The sequence below is a fragment of the Manis javanica genome, chromosome 12 (assembly GCF_040802235.1).
Source record: "Manis javanica isolate MJ-LG chromosome 12, MJ_LKY, whole genome shotgun sequence".
Taxonomy (NCBI): domain Eukaryota; kingdom Metazoa; phylum Chordata; class Mammalia; order Pholidota; family Manidae; genus Manis; species Manis javanica.
The window spans coordinates 63,964,191-63,984,459 of record NC_133167.1 but is presented as its reverse complement, the minus strand read 5'-3'; the positions used below and the strand labels follow the sequence as shown (position 1 = coordinate 63,984,459).

At 41.2% G+C, this 20,269-nt stretch overlaps 1 protein-coding gene across 3 annotated transcripts in view; it reads left to right on the top strand.

Annotated features, from left to right (window-relative positions):
• The window catches only part of MYO3B (myosin IIIB), a 462,595-nt gene that overhangs the window by 196,222 nt on the left and 246,104 nt on the right, over positions 1 to 20,269 (top strand). For 2 of the 3 annotated variants that reach the window (XM_073218709.1, XM_073218710.1), the window contains 6 exons: positions 7,367 to 7,493; positions 8,285 to 8,495; positions 9,160 to 9,307; positions 10,569 to 10,722; positions 11,884 to 11,972; positions 14,042 to 14,171. In XM_073218709.1, coding sequence (XP_073074810.1) covers positions 7,367 to 7,493; positions 8,285 to 8,495; positions 9,160 to 9,307; positions 10,569 to 10,722; positions 11,884 to 11,972; positions 14,042 to 14,171 — 859 coding nt within the window. Of the gene's footprint in view, positions 1 to 3; positions 3,828 to 7,366; positions 7,494 to 8,284; positions 8,496 to 9,159; positions 9,308 to 10,568; positions 10,723 to 11,883; positions 11,973 to 14,041; positions 14,172 to 20,269 lie in introns of those variants that run through there. The other variant, XM_073218711.1, reaches the window with a different exon arrangement.

The window sequence follows — 20,269 nt, the reverse complement described above, 5'->3', positions numbered from 1 at the left end:
TGATTGTCAAGAGAAAAAGAAACTCAAGTGTTAATATTCTTCTTGGATCAGTGTGAGTGAAGATGTGAATATTCTAACTTGAGGCAGGGTAATTGCTTTTTATATGCCATGCTGGTCAGGTTTATAACGTCTTGCTACTCCAAATGTGATCCAAGGGCCAGAAACATTGTCATCACTGAGAGCTTGTTAGCAATGCAGACTCTCAGGTCCATCCAAGAATGGATGAATCAGAATCTGCATTTTAACAGGATGTGCAGGTGAATATTAAAATAGGAGTGCTGTAAGTGCATGTGCCTATGAATTGTTATCTTTGTCATTGGCCCATTACAACAGTGAGAGCCAACAGCAGAACAATGCTGCCCTGTTCCCAGTTGGGGCTGTTCCAACCATTAAAATGAATTGTGTACAGGAATGCAAGTAGCTGCTTGTACACCAAGACAAATTAATTAAAACTTTTCAACTTCCATGAAGTCACTTCCTTCTCCATGGTGCACAGTTGCACATTATTAACTACAGCTCTAAGTACTGTACTGCTGTTATCTTACTAGATACAACCTGTCTCTATTAAATATGCCAGGGGTGACAGAAAATTTTTATAACCCTAGGTTCAAATATTATTCTGTAATACATTTATGTCATAGTTTCTGGGCTTCCTGCCATTGATTTTGCAAAATACACTGATTCTTTTGTTTTCCCAGCAAAGGAGGTGAATGATTAGGAGGTAGGTGAGAGTGTTAAATCTTAAGGGACAAGATTAAAAAACACTCGAGTTACTCTGGCACAACCATTCTGGATAAAGGATTGCTTCTATAATCCAGTGAGTTTACCCAGCCCTCCCCTTCTCAGCATGTTTGATTTTAGTCATAATAATACCTTTCTTTTTTCTAGCCACCTGTTAATTTTCTCTGTCAGCCTCCTACAGACATGAAACTGATAGACAGTGGAAAATCCCAAAGGTCAGATAAAAATGGAAATATATTTTCCTTGGCTCCTTAGAGGAGAGCAATTAAACAGGTTCCAGCATTGTTAAAGGATCTTTATGGCTATTAATTTATGGAGCTGGTTGTTATAAAAAATTCATCACCAGAGGGGTCAAAACATGGTGGAGATGGCAGTAGAGCCATTTAAAGTCACTTGAGTCATATCAAGTGTTTAGGGGTATCTTTCCTTAAAAGGGTACAGGAACAATCGAGAAATCAGCCATAGGGTTAATAATACTTTGCTTCTGATGAGAACGAAGATGGTTACAAGATACTGTGAGGAGATTTGTCCTAGCTCTAAAAGAAAATATATAATGGTTCTATTCTAATAATAGAAATGTACAGCAAATAATAATAAAACAGGTGCTATTTTAAGATAACAAAATTGAAAACAATAGATATTAAATATTCTAAGTATGTGTCCTTGAAGTAAGCCATCCTTAACCCTTGTAGAAAAAAGTATAGTAGAAATGAATGAATGACTACATGAATAAATATGAAAAGAAAGAAAGGTAAAGGTGATAGACATCCTTGATTTGTGCCTGGTCTGGACTGTTAAATCAATAACCAGAATTTAATTCTATGTATATGTATGTATGTTCATCATGTCCCACATTAATTCATATGAAATAAACCAACCTTGAAAATGGAAAGGAAGAGGCTGGATCTTCTCTCTCTGATTCTAAATTGTTTGCTTATATCCTTGTCTATGTTTCTATCGACAAACCATTATGTTAAATTAACCTCAGTTCACTTTATGTGTATAAACTCAGACTAGTTTGACGAAGTTCAGGAAGATTCCGTTGAGTGTAGCCAGCAGCAGACACCAGGTAGCTGAGGTAACAGAACTCTTTCTTAAGTTTTTCTGAGGGACATTTGTAGACAGAGCTTAAATGAACTGGTCAATTTAATAAAAATTATGGTCCCTATCCTTTCTTACAGTGTCACTAGTTCCCTGCAGGAACCTCTTCAGTTTTTCCCCTTAAAGCAAAATTGTAAGTAGCAATTCTTAGTATGGACTCAGGAGCATGAATTTTAATTCTGGGACACCAGCCAAAAGTATGGGAATAAGCACTTCGACCCTGAGTTTATGGTGAAGGAATTTCCCTGGTGGAGGGAGCCTTACTAACAATGATACTTCCTGTAGGGTTTAGGGAGATTGTATCTGGAACACCATTATGAAGATCAGTGCTTTTCAACTGCTATTTTTGGAGTCAACCATACTGTTTTTCTTTAATATTATGCTTGTCTTGCTGGTATACGAATTACAGTAACATATTAGATTAATTGAGTTTAAGGTTTGTTTATATTTAATACGACATGAAAACTTTTTTACCATATTATCTATGTGATGGTAAAGATTGGACATTTACTTCAGATCCTTGATAAAGATGTTAGGGAGAAGGCTTTGAGATTAGGGCAAATTTTTTTCCCTTTCTTCCAAATCAATTATGAATTTGGGAGAGTACTGATGAAGAGTGACTGAAGGGCATATGTTAAAATATAAATTGGGGGTATTGATGAGTTTCAATGTCTGAATGATATGCAATAGAACTTAACCATTAACTTTTTAAAGACCACTGTATTGTTGTATGATTGATATGCAAAAAAAGTTTTTTTTAACCAACCATTGGCTTTTTTTTTTTTTGAGAGGGCATCTCTCATATTTATTGATCATATGGTTGTTAACAACAATAAAATTCTGTATAGGGGACTCAATGCACAATCATTAATCAACCCCAAGCCTAATTCTCAACAGTCTCCAATCTTCTGAAGCATAACGAACAAGTTCTTACATGGTGAACAAGGTCTTACGTAGTGAATAAGTTCTTACATGGTGAACAGTGCAAGGGCAGTCATCACAGAAACTTTCGGTTTTGATCACACATCATGAACTATAAACAATCAGGTCAATTATGATTATTCATTTGATTTTTATACTTGATTTATATGTAAACCAACCATTGACTTTTAAAATACAAACGTTGTGAGCCTCTGAAAAGGAAATGGAGTAAAGGCACTGTAATAGAACCTGTAAGGGAGAAGGCCCTTCAGCCGGCGGTGCTTAGGGCAGAAGTGGTGAAAAACTAGAGACTTATAAAAAAGAAATGAAGTAAAGAGAAACTGGGAGGGCAAGTAAATTCCTAGGAGGGTACCAGAGAAACATCTACCATGAGATGCCTGTGAACCAGGCCAGGGGTGATTTCCTTAAATCAGCTCCAGGCTAACAGAAAAAACAAACAAACAGGATTCTTCTCAATATTCTACTTAGCCTCAACTTAATAGAGAAGACCTAGATCAGTGAGAGAAGTGTCTTTGAGCCAAAGAGAAGACCATATATCCCAACAATGAACTGGGGAAACCAGCTGGAGGAGTTGTTAGTCTTGCTGATAGTATTTCCTGTCTGGAGTAAGGTTATTCCAATGTATCATGTAGAAAGTTGGAAACTGGTAAAAAATGAAAAGATGATAGAGCATCACCGCAAGATTCTATAGCAAAGGCAGGGATGCCAGGAAAGGCCCCATAACTAGAAGTGAGGCAAGAGAAAATGAGCAAGGGGAGAAGGTGAAAAATCCTTCCCAGGCTGGTTGTGGGGAGAAAAGGAGAGATATTTGATTAAGAAGTACAGGGTGGGGGAGGTATTATCCCACAGGTGGACATACTACTGATTGTTCCCTACCATGTTATATATGGATAATGTTTTGACTTGAACACAGGGATGGATGCAGGTTCTGAGACCAGAGAGGAAGAACTCATCAGCCCATGGGTAGGACTTAAGTGGCTTAAGTGGAGTAGCCTGGAAATGTAGTACAGGGAGCTCCCTAAGGCTAATATCTGCATAATGAGGTAAGCATTGGACACCCTTTCTAGAGTTCCCAGTGTTGCTGGGCAGCTGCGTCTGGGGAGGTCTCTCCCTGCTCACTAGGTGAAGCATGAGGAGAAACCTCAGTCTGGACAGGGGAGGGTTCTTGACTCTGGGTGAGAAAGAATTCTTGAACAGGTCAAATGAGTGTTGGTAAGGAAGGCATTCAGTAATGCAAGAGCAACAGGGAAATGGCAGCTGCCTTGCAGGCAGCAGAGAACAGGAAAGTGCAAGGGAAAGAGGGAAAGTTCTTGGCCTAGGGCAGATCCCTTGCCAACTACTGAAGCCAGGGTCAGCTGGCGTCCTGTGTCCGCTTGGATCTGCACAGCATGGGGATTAGCCCCCTACCACTCCAGGATTTGAGGGAGCCACAGAGCACCGGATGGAGTGGGATTATGTTCTGAGAACTTGCCAAAGAAAGGAGATTTTCAAGCAGGCTTCTAAGAGCAGATCGCACAGATGCATTTCCGTCCATGTCACCCAGGCAGCAGAAACGTGCAGGCCCAAATCTCAGCTCTTAGCAGCCCCTTTGTAGGTATTAGGAGTAAAGTGGAGACAGAGTGAAGACTTGGAAATAAAACGAAATAGCAAAGAGACAAACCGCAATAATTTGAGCAGTGAGAAAGCTTCATTTGAAAGTATGCACTTAAAAAAGGGAAAGTGTGAGCATCCTCTGAGAGTCCACTGAAAGTTTGGGGATTCTGTCTTTTAAGGCTCTCAAATGGGGCAAAGGGCAGAGGGGAGGTTGTTGGGCATAGGCCTGACATGGTCTCAAGATGATTATCTCTGGTGAGACACCATGTCTCCTCTCCTCTATGATCAGTCCTCTGGCTAATTCTGCTAAATAAACCCAACACAAAAGATTTATTTACCCTGTTCCTCTCCAAGACAGTGGCTACCCTCAAGCAGTGGGGACATATCACTTAAGACTAAGGTAGGCTGTTGAGTTACTGTCTGATTACCAGAGAATGTTAGAAATCTTAATTCTCAACTCTCTGCTTTTTAAAATGGAATCTTAGCATTAAGATGGAGTCCCTCCTGGTCATAGGCAGGAAAAGTTTATCATGATGCTTGTCCCATGACCCTGCCCTGCCTTACTAGCTCTGAGCCAAGGAAGGAGACCAACCTACCATTAACGTCAGTCATTCGCACAGTGTTTGACCCCAAAGTTTTCATTGAATATCATGGGTAGTTTTCTCCTTTAAAAGAGAAAATGTCTAAGCTCTGTGCTGAAGAGGATATTGCCAGAGAAATGATGAGGTGAGAACCGCCATTTCCTTTGGGGATGATCACCTCAGTGGTGAAATGCCTAGGAGCCTTATTTTAGGAGGTTTCATGACTTGCACAGCCACACATGATGTGTGTGTTTTGTATGTGTATATTAATTAGAAGAAATACAATTTTTTTCTCAGAGTACTGAGAATTTTAGATAACCTTTTGCAATAACTGGATATAAAAACACTGGACACAGAACTCACTGCTCTAGAGCCTGTTTGCCCCCTCGGGTCCGCCTCTTGGGAGTCCCTCACTCACTGCATGCTCACGCTGTACTGATCAGGGTGATGAGCTGCTGCCAGACCAGTCCCAGAAAACCCATTTGGCAGATGCTCCCCTTAGTCACTCTTAAAATGTGTGATTAAAAGACTGATTCTTGACATCAGAAACAAGACATTTTGCCTTTGATATATAGAAGTTTGAAGAATATGTATCTATAGATGCTCCAGTTAAAATCAACATTTGTCTTTGTAGCATTATCAGGTATCCAGCAGATGTCACTATTACAGTCTATGTTCAGGTTTTTGGCATACTGAATAATGTTTACAGGAAGGCTTGATTTGGGGTCAATGCTTTATCAATGATGCAATGACAGCTCCTATTAGCTTGCTCCTATGTGTGCGCTAAATCAAGTTCCCTACCTGAGTATTTTTTTGTGTAAGTATTTTTCTCTATCTGGATGTGTAAGATGCAGAAATTTCCTGGCTATATTTCATTTTATCACCTATAGGAAATGCATATGTTTAAATAAATAAATGTACTTGGTTTTTTTTACTATTAATGCTATTTACATAGTCAACTTTCAATATAAAAATAGGACTTAGAACACCTCAACTGTTTTTACTCATAACACTTCTGACACCAAATGTGCAGAGTTTTTGTCCCATACACTAACGAATTCTCTAGCAATCTGAATTGATTCTGACATAGAGTTAGCATCAGACCATGCAAGGTAGGGACTCCATCCCACAAGACTGTCCCCACTTCAGACACCAACTGCAAGTCCTTGGGTTCTCCTATTTTTTCTGAACTGGTTATAAATTGGGGGTTCCATGACTCCAAACTTGGTTTCAATAATTTGATAGGACTCACAGAACTCAAAAAAACAGTTTACTTATTATTACTGGTTTATTGTAGAGGATACAACTCAGGAATAACCAAATGGCAGAGATGTATAAGGAAAGGTATTGGGAGAGGGGAGCCCACCTCCTCTCTATCACCCTAATGTGTTCACCAACCTGAAAGTGCCCTGTACCTTGTCAGTTAGGGCCTTTAATGGATGTTCCAATCATAGGCATGACTGATTAATTAAATCATTGCCCACTGGTGATTGACTCACTCTCCAGCCCTTCTCCCCTCCCTGGAGGTCCAGGGTCCAGCTAAAGGTTCCAACCCTTTAATCACATGTTTGTTCCTCTGCGACCAGCCCCCATCCTCCAAGACTCACTTCACTGGCACAGACTCAGGTATGGTGAAAGGGGCTTATCTGAGTAATAAAGGGCACTCCTTCCGCCCCTACCCTTCAGATAATTACAGCAGCTTTAAAAGCTATTCTGCCAGAAATTGGTATGAAGACCACATATTTCTTATTATATAACGGCTGCAGATGATTTCTAGTGAAACTATCTAAATATTTCCTGATCTCATTCATTAGTATGTACTCTTATCACTTAACTTCAAAATATTCTAGTGAACCATCAATGAATGTCCTGCCAACTCTTTCATAAAGGTTATATTTGAAAGAGATTACAGACACATCTCCTCTCTTGTTTTGAAGAAAGAAACATACCTGAATTTGGGAGCTGGTATTAGTTGGGGCTTAGCTAAAAGTGGCTTAAAGAACAAAGAAGATCAGTTCTTTCTAATGTAAGCATTCCAAGGCAAGACTTCAGACTGCAGAACAGCTCTGTTCCATGCAATTCTTGGCTTCAGATTATCCTAACCTGAGGCTGGGTTGAGGCTGGGTTGCCAGGAGTTCCAGTCATCAGCAATAGAAAAGAAAGCACAGAGGAGGTGTGCTCACTCCTGTGAGGCTGGGCCCAGTAGTCCACATCTTCTGCTTACTCTTGTTAACAGTCTCTCATTACATGGCCACCCCAAACTACAGGGGAGATTGGGAAACCTGTTTGTGAGCCCAGGCAAAGGGGGAGGATGAACTCTGCAGACAACCAGTGGTCTCCACCACAGTATGAATAGTTCTTTGGTTTTACTGGCAGTAGCCAAATGTGGTCCTTGATTTCCTTTCCAGGAGGTGTACTCAGTGTACAGAATCCTGGCTGGGATTTTGAACATTGGAAACATTGAGTTTGCAGCTATCTCCTCTCAACATCAAACTGATAAAAGTGAGGTGCCCAGTGCTGAAGCTTTAGAAAATGGTAATTATTTGATGTCTGTGCACTGTGTTGTCAAAGTATGTGTTTTTTTTATTTTTATAGTTTTTGAGGACTGTAAAATACGGTGCAGTTGTTGTTGGTCCTTCTACCAGCTCTGGGTGTCCTCACTGACCAGTATTTCCCCAGGGATGCCTTGTAGAGCACCAGTGCTCCTCCTGTGAGCTGCAGATAAGTGTTCTGCAGAAAAGAATTCCCTGACAGGTAATTTCGGGCACTGGTTCTCAACACTGGCTACTTTTGAAAATCTTCTACATATTTTTGGAAAAATACAAGAGGCTGAAATTGTCTCTGAGTCCATAGAATCAGCATCTCCAGAGAAGAAAGCAGGCACCTATTTATTTTTAAAAATTCACAGGTAGTAATGGTGGCATGAGGAATGAGAATCCTCTTAGAAAAAAATTGATTTAAATAAAGTTAATGTATTCTGTGTCAAACTGCAGTGCTTTAACTGCTTTTAATAAACTCATTTGCTCTGTGACTGTCTAAGAGGAGAATATATTCCCCAGCTATTTCTCCAACTTATTTGACCATAGACCACCTCCTCCCACTTCTTTCATCAAACACCTGTGAAAAGCTTTCAAAACAGTTTAGGAGATATTGTGCCAGTCTGGATGTTTCTTAGAGTTAGGAATCTGGCTTGTTTATTTTGACTTTGAAGTACCTACGTAGAGCCTGGCACATAGTAGATGTTAAATAAGTGTTGGATGAATGAATGGCTGGCTGGCTGGGTGAATGACTGCATTCTCTGATGTCATCCTTATCCTTTGTCTCAGCTGCCTCTGTTCTCTGCATCAGCCCTAAGGAGTTCCAGGAGGCCCTCATCTCACACTGTGTGGTCACTCGGGGTGAGACCATCATCCGCGCCAACACTGTCGACAGGGCGGCAGATGTCCGAGATGCCATGTCCAAAGCCCTGTATGGGAGGCTCTTCAGCTGGATTGTAAATCACATCAATACACTCCTGCAGCCAGACAGAAACATATGGCAAGTTTCCCAGGGAGCAGAGGCCTCATGAGAACTGTCTTGGACTCCAGTGTCTCTTACAGTTTGCAGAGGAAGTGTTTGGTCCTCTCTTGGGTTTCCTTTAGTGAACTTCTCAGACCTTTCCCTTTACAGGGAAAATGGAATCCAGAAGAACAGAGGAGCATGGTTGGCAGCTGTTACAGTGCACTATGTGAGAGAGCAGGCTTAGCTGGCAGCTGGGCAAACTCTATAGCTTAATCAGCTCCCTGTTCTTAGTAGCAGTTTTCTCATCTATAAAATGAGGATAACAATATCCTCCCCTTAGTGTTGTTTTTAGAATCAACTGAGACTATTTATGTAAAGTTTTAAAGGTGGAAGAATGAATGAGCAACAGATCCAGCTCCTTCAAACAGACTGGTTCCTCTTTAGGCTCTATATTTAGAGCTTCTGAGTAAGATTTTAAAGTATTCTGCTGCTTAAAAAAAAAAAGAAGTTGGAGATACTGTTGGGAGACTAAAAGAATGAATGGTTTAAGACACAGACTGTCCCTTCCCTTAGTGATTGCAGGACAGTGCTTTCCATGAGTGGGAACATATGATGGCAAATGTGCACATGCATTTTCATCATCCTGAGATGGATGTTTCCTCCCCTAAACAAAAAGGGTTTTTTCTTCTCTCTCATGCAGTAGTGCAGGTGATGGTATGAATGTGGGGATCTTGGATATTTTTGGATTCGAGAACTTCGAGAGAAATTCGTTTGAGCAGCTCTGCATAAACATCGCCAATGAGCAAATCCAGTACTATTTCAATCAGCATGTTTTTGCTCTAGAGCAGGTAAGAGCGAATTCTGAAGTAACTAAACTTGGTGGGAAGGTGTCTCTGAGCTGCTTACAGTTTTAAGCAGAAATACTATAAGGCTAACAGGTAAAAGAGTTAAAAGCAAAAAACAAAAGGATGGAAAAACCTCTGGTGAGGCAGTCCTGTCAAAATAAATAGTCTAAATTTGGCCTTAAAAAGAGGTCTTCATTTCTGTGGAGAGGTACCTTTTAAGTGGAGCTGGTGACAGGCCCATTATTTAAAAGTTGTTTCCACATTGTTATATACATATTGCTCCAAATCCTGGCTCTTTTCTACTTTATTTAGCTAAAAGTAACTATGATTGTGTCCAAAATGACACAGGATAATCTTGAATTCAGGAGCCCCAAAATGGCCATCTCCATCCCACATCTCCTGCACACTAGATCCCACAGTAACTGGAGGGGTGTTTCAGGGAGGAGTAAGTAAGATACGTTCTTGGTTTTCATGAAATGAAATTCTTTCCCCTACGAGTTTAATGGTAAGTAAAGCAGAGTATGAAGCTAAAGTGTAGGGACCTTCCTTTCCACCTCAACCCCAAGAGCCTTTCCTATATGAGTAGCTCAATAACAAAATATTCTAAGCCCTTTGTTTTAATGCAGGAGTAAAGACACACAAACTATACTGTGATGAGACAAACACAAAGACATGGAGTAAAAATATCAGCATTGGTTTTATCAGCAGAGCTAGATTAATCCAGTATTGCACTCCTCTCTCCACCCATCCAGCACAAAAGGCCTCCAACTGTCAGTTATTTCCCTGGGAAGTCTGAAGTTTTTCTAATTTTCCAGTTTGCAATGATTCTTTTGCAGAAGATAGAAGTCTGCTTTCCTCCTGGTTTAAACCATGTCTGTCTCAAAAGTAAATTTTTTTTCAGCTTCCCTTCCTTTTCATATCAGTTTGTAAATTATAAGTGACCAAGTTGGTGCTTGGGGACAGAGAGCCATCCCTTTGGCTGGCTTAGGCTGCCTCCCACAGGCTCCCTGTAGGTTTGGCTTTAAACCCAAAGCTTCAACAGTGTTAAATACATAGGAGTGCTTTACTGCACTCATAGATCACACCTTTAAACCCAAAGCTTCAACAGTGTTAAATACATAGGAGTGCTTTACTGCACTCATAGATCACACCCTGTTTCCCACATGTGGTCCATGTTGAAAGACAAAGGCATGCACGACAAAGCAGCCTGGTGGCACCTAGGCCAGTGAGGGACTAGAGCGATTAACAATCAATTTCCCTCCAGATGGAATATCAGAATGAGGGCATCGACACTGCACCTGTCGAATACAAGGACAATCGGCCGCTCCTGGACATGTTCCTCCAGAAACCCCTGGGACTACTTGCACTTTTGGATGAGGAAAGTCGATTCCCCCAAGCAAGTGATCAGACCCTGGTTGGTAGGTATCTTTTGGAAAATGCTCAAGAGAGAACTTAGCTCATGTCATCAAATGAGCATGGCTGAAATCCATCTTTCCAATATATTTTAGCCACCGGGTGGGCTCTGAAAGTTTAGAGCTTATTTTTAACCAATTGAAACCTTCAGCAATTTGTGTCCTAAAGCAAGTCACCACCAAATCCTCCTCGCTTTCCTGTTTATGCTGATGTTAATACCATTACCCTATGTTGATATCATGTCTAAGTCTTCTTCTTCCTCATTTTCCATAACCAGCACTTGCTTCCCCTCCTTCTTGTGCCCTTCTCCCCTATTTTTGCGTGGACTGCATCCACCTCTCGTCCAAGGTTGTGCAGAAGCCTTTTCTGGCTTCCTGGCTTCCAGGACCATCCCTACCCTCTTCGATACCCAAATAACTTAGTCTTTCTAAAGCCCTTTTTGTTAGGTTACTGTTATCCATAAGATGACAATAAGACGTTCCTCCTGCCATTAAAGGCCCTCTATACTCTACTATTCTTCACAACCCCCAGTTCCTCCTTGAATCTTCAGTGTTGCGCATGATCCTGTCCCTCACTAAGACCAGGAGGCACTTGGGCAACAGAGCCCGCATCTTTGCGTCACTTTAGTGCTTAGCATGGTGCCTCACACACAGTTGGCTCTCTGTCACAACGATAGCAAAAATTGTTTATTGGGGGAGAAACAGAAAGCCTTTTCCCCAGATGGAAAATCGGTTCGTGGGAGAGATTCACTTCTAGGAGTTGAAATTAGCACTCTCAGCAGTTTCCTTTTACGTATAAGATTGTTACAAGTCACCTCAATGAGCTTAAACCTGGGTCATTTGCCTTCTGTGGCTATTATTGCCTTAATAAATATTACTATTAATTTATTTAAGACTTATGAGGTCATCAGTGTCCATGCAAGGTGTTCTCAGAGCAGAACAGGAGATCTTAGGGCACAGCCTGACACCAAAGACGGCACAAAACCACTAAAGGACCGGTTTGTAAACCCATCTTATGGGAAATCTTTCTCCATCAGTGTACATACAATAATATTAGGCTGCCCTAAAATCCCTTATTCTGGGGTCACTCACAGCTCAAGAAGCACATTTACGTTTGAAGGAGCCAATAATTCACATTGTAACTTTTAAACATGAAAATCCACACAGATAAATTCGAGGATAATCTACGATGCAAATACTTGTGGAGACCCAAAGGAGAGGAGCTGTGCTTCGGAATTCAGCACTCGGCGGGACAGGTGAGGCAGGCACGGGGCAGGGCCCGGACTCCACAAGGGCAGTGTGCTCATCACCCGGTCTGTGCTCCTCACGAAACTGCTTGCAGATTTCTCTCTCCTTTTAATTTGTCTAAACACCTAATCATAACCAAACCTTCTCAGTGGTGCGGTACACAGAAAGTGGCCCGCGGCACAGAAGCAGTTCCTCGCTGGAGTGGCCCACAGAGCTGCCGTCTGCTTCTCACCTGGGCTTTGGCTTAAAAGTGACAGCTTTCCGGAGAGAAAACGTATCACAGCTTTTGCAACAGTTAGTGGTGAATGTTCACCTTCTGAAGTCATTTGGAGGTAATGGAGAAGGGCTAATTTCACAGTGGGGCTTAGATTTCAGCACTTCAAGTGTATGTCTACCGGACACCAAAAATGTGTTGATAAAAAAGCAGAAAAAAAAATTCATTTTCATCATCCAGATGTTAAGCTTTTACAACATTAACTGAAATTTCCACTTTTCATAATTTGCACTTCAGTCTCATTTCAAGTTCCTGAAGCAGATTAGTGACTAACTCAGGAAATTCTCTAGACCCATAGCCAACAATCCATTGCTAGAGTTACTCTCAAAGGAGCCATTTGAATTATGGTTGATTGGTTCTGGTGGGGTACGATGAGGCCCTGGATCCAAAAATTGGATAAGGGCTCAACATTGTGGACAATTTTGTTGATCTGATATTTATCAGAATTGTTTTTCACATTTGTATCTTGACACTGAAATTAATTTTGCCTGAATGGAGGTTGGTTGAAAAGCAATTCTGATACAAGTAAAGGAGACTGTTTTTCTCTCCACATAGTATGACAACCATTTTGGGTCTTTGTTAAAATTGCAATCCAGTCTTTCCCCTTTAATACTGCATTTACCTTATGTCTTGCCAATGGGTTTTAGCCTTGGGCGAGGTCCCTATGGATTCAGTGAGACAGAAGAATGACAATGGAATGTTTTGGGGTGAAAGGGTTTGTTATCCAGCTTGTTCTCCCAGCGATAGGTCGAGAGCTAGAATTCTGTCTGCATCCAGCAGTCTGCAGGTCCATAATCCTCCTCTGTCTCTGCCCCCACCCAGAGCACTGGGCAGGGCTCTTTATATAGTGACTCAGTCAATAATAGCTTATTGCCTAGGGTGTGGAAGCAGTAGCCTAACAGCAGGCCAGTTACATCATCAAGTGGTTTAGGGTCAGGTGAGGATCCTGGCCATAGGAACTTCAATTTCCCCCACAGCTTAGCAGTGATATCTGGCCACATAATAATCCTTCCATAATTGAAATCCCTGCCCCCACTCTTCTTTTTTGCCTTCCATTCCTGTCCTCTTCCTCGCACCTCTCTTTCCATCTCTCTGTCCTTTTACACCTATTTCCTACCCATCCCTCTTCTTCCCTCTTCCTCCCTCTTATCCTCTCTTGATTTTAAAGGAAAAAATAATCCTTTTCTTTTTTGGGCTCTGTGTCCTTTCCTCAGTTGTTGCCATTTGATGCTTATTTCTCTGGAGTGTTCCTTAAAATTTCTCTGGCCTATATTCCCTCTCTTCTGAGAACTGAAATGACTTAGCATCCCTGAGCAATCACTCAGGTGCCATGAGTACCTCAAGAAACAGCAGGAATATGATGGTTATGAGCATGCAGCCAGACTGCCTGTGCTTCGATGCCTGCCCACCGCTTGTGAAATGTGTGGCCATGGGCATATTATTCAGCCTCTCCCTAAGTCTCTGTTTGCCCACAAGTAAAATGGAGATAATAACAATGCTTATCTCAGAGGATGGATGCCTCCCATAAAATGAGTGCCCAATGTATTTCCATAATTATTCTAATGTAATGTGTCTCTGGATATTTTATTCTTTTCCTCAAAGAACAACTGAACAAGAAGTTAAGATAAATTGGCCTGTCAAAATTACACTTTTCTCTCTTATCTACTGGACTGGATTTAAAAGCATGGCTGTGTCAAGATGAATTCTACACAGAGATCGATTAATGACTGACTTCAGACAACTTGCAGTGTTGCCAACAATGGACAGTACTTACTAACTTGCTATTTTCTATTCATGTTGCAGGTATTATATGATGCTTCTGGGGTTCTTGAGAAAAACAGAGATACTCTCCCTGCTGATGTGGTTGTAGTCCTGAGAACATCAGAGAACAAGCTTCTTCAGCAGCTCTTCTCAATCCCTTTGACCAAAACAGGTACTTGGAAACCCACAGACAGCCCTGGGTCTGATGCTTCTACAGCCCTGCTGGGGTTTTCCAGTTGGTATTTTCTAAATACTGCCAGGGCTGCACTACTAATATTTTGAACTTTAAGAAGGATAAAGGTCTATCCAACTAAGTCCAAGAGAAGGAAAGTGGTTGTTTATTTTGCAATTTAATTACAAAGGATCAGTACATATGTACATGTACACACACACACACACACACACACACTTTCCATAATGTCAAATCTTAGACATTTCATTTCCTCTGCCTGCCTCTTTTCATTCTTCCATTTTTAAAGACATATGTTATCATTAATTCATGATAACCCCGGTTTACCTAGAATTAATGGGAAGATTATTTCTATTCATGTATGATTCCAAGTGAAGGGAATGTGGCAAATCACAGGTCATCCAATCATGGGGTCCTCAGTGGTCACCAGGTCCAACTTCCTACCAGTCGTTGACTGCACCTCACCTCTCCCCTAACCAGCTTAGAACAGGTCCACCACTGTGGTACCAACATAGTCTTCGCTTACTTACAGTGAACTTCTGTTTAAGCATTCAGTTTTCCTGCCAGCAAGCAGGAAAATAGGGCCAAAGAACAGAACTTCCTGGTGTTTGCCATTTTGCCAAATGGAATCTAATTGGATCAAGCTGCCATGATTTACATGGGGGCTACTACCTTTGACTGGGCAGTGACTTGATTTTCTCACAACTCTCCTCTCAAGGGTTTTGTATTCCTGAGGGTATGTCTGGAAACAGCTGCAGGTATTCTTTTAAGAAAGGAGGGGAAGAATCTTCTATATCATTGTTCATAACTTCCTTTCTTCCCACAACCCTCTTGAAATCATTGACACCTGAGTCTAACATGGGCCTTTGCGTGCTAAATAAGACAGTGGCTGCCAGGTCTGATTTTTAGCAACATGGAGAGGTGTGGCAAAGTTGGGGTTCCTATGGCCAGAATCCTCACTGAATTTAAACTACTTGATGATGTAACCGGCCTGTTGCTAAGCTACTGCTTCCACACCCATAGGCAATAAGCTATTATTGCACTATATATAGAGAGAGCTCGGCCCAGTGCTCTGGGCAGAGGCAGAGATGCTAGTGCTCGACCTACCGCCGGAGAATAAGCCGGATAATAAACTCTTTCGCCCCAAGAACGTTCTACTGTCATTTCTTTGGTCATGCTGAATCCATAGTGAACTTGCCTGGGGCTGAAACCCATTGGCAAGACAAGAGGACTGAAAAGCATGGCTTAGAAAAAAGGCACAGTCTACAATCTTTGCTTCTTCTTAACTTAGAGGAAGAGTTGAAACCAGGTCCTCAACTTTTTTCAAACATGCTCCTTTAAGCAAAAATAATAGCATGCCGGTCAGAAAGCTTCCCTCCAGCTTCCTTTCCAGAACTCCCATGTCAGGATTTGACTCATTATTGACTCCTGGGATAGCAGTGGCCAGGTGTGGGCCGGGCTGGTGCTTCCTAACTACTCCCTCAGGAATACTCATCAGCTAACTTCTGTGAAGGGGTGAAGATACAGACACTATTAATAGCAGACATACTCTTTGAAATGAAATCTATCCGAATGACTTGTCAGCTGGCATTTACACTCCCCCATAAATATGAGTAACGACTTGTCAAATCTGTTTACCCTTTGAACTTCCCAGTTTTCCAACCGCTGGTAAAATAAAAACAATTTCACAGCCTTCGCCACTAACCACTAGGTGGCGCTATGCAAGAAGCCAGGAAGCCTACTGTTTGCCCTTGATGGCCTCCCGCCGGGAGGCGCAGGAGCGGAGAGCGCCCCTGCTTCCGTTTTCGCTCTTCTCTCAAAAAGCTTTTTCCGGTCTTGTAACTCTTTCTGAATCTTGCCTTGAAACTGTGCTCCACACCACCTGGAGGAAACAAAAGTGAAAAATAAGATTAGAAGCAATTGTGTTTTCCTGACAAGCTGCCTTGTAATATTATGCATAGTAATTTCTTTTGAAATTCTAATCTTTATTTTCACCACATTTTGAGATAATTAAGGAGCCACAAATATACAGCAAAACTAATAAGCCCAATTTTTAGCGAAGGCAGTGCCACAGGTCAAAGGTCATCCAATCATGGAGTCCTTAGAGGTCACCAGGTCCAGCTTCCTACCAGTCATTGACTCCACCTCACCATTCTCCTAAGCAACTTGAAGGTCTGGGATCTTTTCCTGAAATTATTTATGTTAAATGCCTTCAATCAGCAAACATTTATAGAGCAGCCTTTAATGATAAGACACTGTTTAGACAGCAAGGGGAATATAAAGATAATAGCTTTGCTCTAAAGCAAATGGATCTTTTACCTACACTTGCTGTCTAGAATTGGGTACTGATTTATCTCCTTATGACGGTATGTGCCCCTAAATCCCAGTTCTAAAGAGATGGTGCATCCTAAGGTTAAGGTCAGAATGTTAATTAAGCTTCTAAATTTTGAGTCATCCATATTTTGTATTTTTTGTTTTATTGTATTATAGCCTTTGAAGGTGGGAAAACCTTACTGGACAGAAATTGTGCTGTTTTACTGAAATCGCAAATACTTGTTTGGGTCCATGCCCCTCATGAAGGGAGATGAACCTGTGTAGCTCAGCATTCTGGCTAGAAGTGAGACCCCACGCCTTCTAGTGTTTTGGCAAGAATATGGTGATATTTTCAGTGCATGAGAAATCATTTTCTTGGTCATTTTTATTTATCCTGCTTCAGATTCTTAAATACTTGTTTCATTAAAATTAAATAGGCCCCTAGTTCAGTGAACATAGATATGATAGGTAATTTCTTTACAAACTTCTTTCAGGGGATGAACTGTAGAGAGAAAGGAAAAAGGTCAAAGTTGGGAAGCCTTGAATGCTATTGGCCCCCAACTTAAAGAGCTGACTCAGTTTTGGACTCCTCCGTCTTGAGTGGAGAGAGCCCTGTGGGATCCTGACAATGCTCCACCTCATGGCCTTGGTGGTAGTTTGCTTTACATTGTTCATTATGCTGTACACTTGCTTTGTACACTTTTCAATACATGCATTTCTATTTCACAATAATACTTTCATTTTCCAAAAGATAAAGATCTCAAAATGCAAAGGAAAACTTTAATTTTTCTATTTTAAGATTTCCTGTCTAGTTAAATTGAGGTTTCTTGGTAGCTAGACTGCTACCGTCCTTTGTGTTCACACGTACACTTCAGAGAGCCTCTGGCTGACATTCCTGTCCGTTTATGTCAGGCTTCTCTCTGGGCTGCTGGGCAGTTAGCAATCCTGTCATGAGTGGATATCAAACGGAAGTATTGGTTCTTGGTTTAATCTACTATCGAGGTTGAGACAATTAACCTCTGTATGTGTTTGTGTAAAGCCATAATATGAAATCAGAGACGGGAGTCCAGTTGGCCTTTTTCTGTTTCCTGTATCCACCTTCCTGTTCATGTTGTACATCCCCAAATAAGAAAAGGTTAAAAAACACAGAGAATGAAATCATGAAGCCTAGGGTTGTGAAGAGACAGGGCTCCTCCCAGGTTTTGCACCCCCTTCTGCAGGCACCTAGCTGCATCCGGTGGTGGAGATGCCTGTGCCTGAGGGCCCTGCTCTTATTTTAAAATATGCACACAGTGCCAGGCAGGCAAACAGACGCAGCTGCAGTCAATACAGGTCTCCTCTGCTCCCCTCTGACCCTGGGTCCACTGCTCTACCTGTAGATGGGCCGCTTCAGATGTGATGGGATTTTCTTTGTACTCCTTCTTATTGATAGGAAGTTCTCTGAAGATTTTGTATGTGAAAATTTGTTATGGCATCAGTACTGCTTTCTAACCCTTCAGTGGGGACTTTTCAAACTGAATGATCTAGGTAGGAAAGGAAAGATGTTAAAACAAAGTTTCACTGGATGATTTTCCTGTTTGGGGAACGTTCCACTTGCTACTAGTAAACTTAAGTTCAAAGGGCTCAGGGGAAGAAAGAGAAGAGGAGGTTTCAAAAGGAACTTCAGAAATCCCTTTCTGTGTTTGAATCATGAATTCTGACTTGCATGTAGTAGTTAGGAGCTTTAACAGAGTCAGGAACTTGGGAGAAACTGAAAAAACAAGAGCAGCACTGGAGGGAATGTGCTCTGGGCCTCCAAGTCCGGGTTGCTTAGGAATCTAGAGCTGCTTCTTGTCTCTGTTGCCTTCTTCTGTCCAAGGGCTCTCAGGTCTCTCCTGGAATTTGATCTGCACTGAAAGTCTTCAGTAAAGTCTCTCTATCCTGACTTCCATTGGTTCCTCTTTTTATTTGGATGGGGAGGAGGGCAAGGTGAACCCTCACATTATGTCTGCAAAGCACTATAAATCGTTTTCGCTACTAAAATACTTGCTATTGATTGTTCCTGATTCTGTAACTCCCCAAATTTGATATTAAGCTCTTAAGAGGATGTCTTTGGTAGCTATCTCTTAGCGTTTTCATTTTCTATTTATGGCTGCTCCTCCATCTTGGCAATTCGGCAGGTGGATCTGGCAGGATGAGCTGATTTTAAGTGATAAAGTTTCAGGTCACTGACATGGACAGCAACTCTGGAAATGAAGGTTCTAATGAACTAACCCTGGCAGGGGAGCCCTGGGGCAGGGTGGGAGGAAGGGGAAGAAGTTCCTCCTCACACACAGGTCTGCTTCTTTATACTTAATTGGACAGTGTATTTTACTCAGTAGATAGTTACATACTTGGCATCTATTACCATTCATATGGTGCTATAATAGGTGCTTTCTAGAAGGAAAGAAAGAAAATTCCAGCTAGAATAGTCGGGGACAGATAGTGTGAAGTCCTAAAATGTATAAAGAATACACAAAAAATTCTAAGCAGGTATACAAATCAATAAATGAGGGCAATATAAATACTATGTCTGCACAAGTAAAAGTAGAAGGAAAAGTCATAGAAATACTCTGGGGTCAACATGGGGGAAAACTTCTTTGAACAAAGACTTCAGGGAAGAGTTTTTGTTTTTATTATTTTTAATAGAAGACTACAGAAAATTGAGCAATCAGGGAGTAATGAGGCATTCTAAGCCACGGTCCACAGCACTGAGAAGGCGAGGGGGGTGGAAGTGGGATAGTTAAGTGAAGAGGATGTGAGGCAGGAACTCAGGGCAGGGGAAGCAAAATGGGTAAAGGATTGAGTTGAGCCAGGGGCGGGCTCCTGATGCTGATATGAAACGCTGTGACTGGCCAGGGTGGGCTGCTGAGAAGAATAGCTTCAGAGTGAGAAAAGAAATCTTGACCAGGATGTTAAAGACTGACTACGGAGAATTAAGGAGCACCCCAGAGGCTGTGTGGAGCTGTGTGTGAATAGATGCTCAGCAAATGCTTTAACATTCTATGTTTAGATCTAGCACACCTTTTGAGTTAATTTTTGTGTAAGTTGTGAAGTTTAGATTCATTTTTTTTCATAAGGAGTTTCAAATCATTTAATGAAAGAACTGTCCTTTTTCCATTGAGTTGCTTTAGCCATTTGTCAAAAATCAGTCAGTTATAATTGTGCAGGTCTGTTTCATTGCTCTTTGGACTTAGCTCTTCATCAATACCACAGTTTTTACTATAATGTCTTTATAGTTAGTCTTAAAAGCAGGAAGTCTGATTCCTCCAACTTTATTATTTTTCAAAATTGTTTTGGTTCTTCCAGTTCCTTTGTCTTACTATATAAATTTTAAAAGCAACTTGTCTATATCTACAAAAAAATCCTGCAGAGATTTTTATTATAATTGCATAGATCAGAAGAGTTTGGGAAGAGTCAACATATTTACTGTGTTGAGTCTTTCAATCCATGAACATGACATGTCTAGGTATTTGGATCTTCTTTGATTTTTTAAATCAATATCTCATTTCAGCATGCAGATCCTATACATGTTCTGTTTGATTTACACCAAAGTGTTTCAATTTTTGAAACTAGTATAAATTTCTTTTTAATTTTGGTTTTCAGTTGTTCAATGGTAGCATACAGAAATGCCACTGGTTTTTGTAGATTGACCTTGTCTCCTGCAACTTTGCCAGTAATCCTCACTTATTAGTTCTTGGAGTCTTATTTTGTTTTTGTTCTAGTAGATTCCTAGGAATTTTATACAT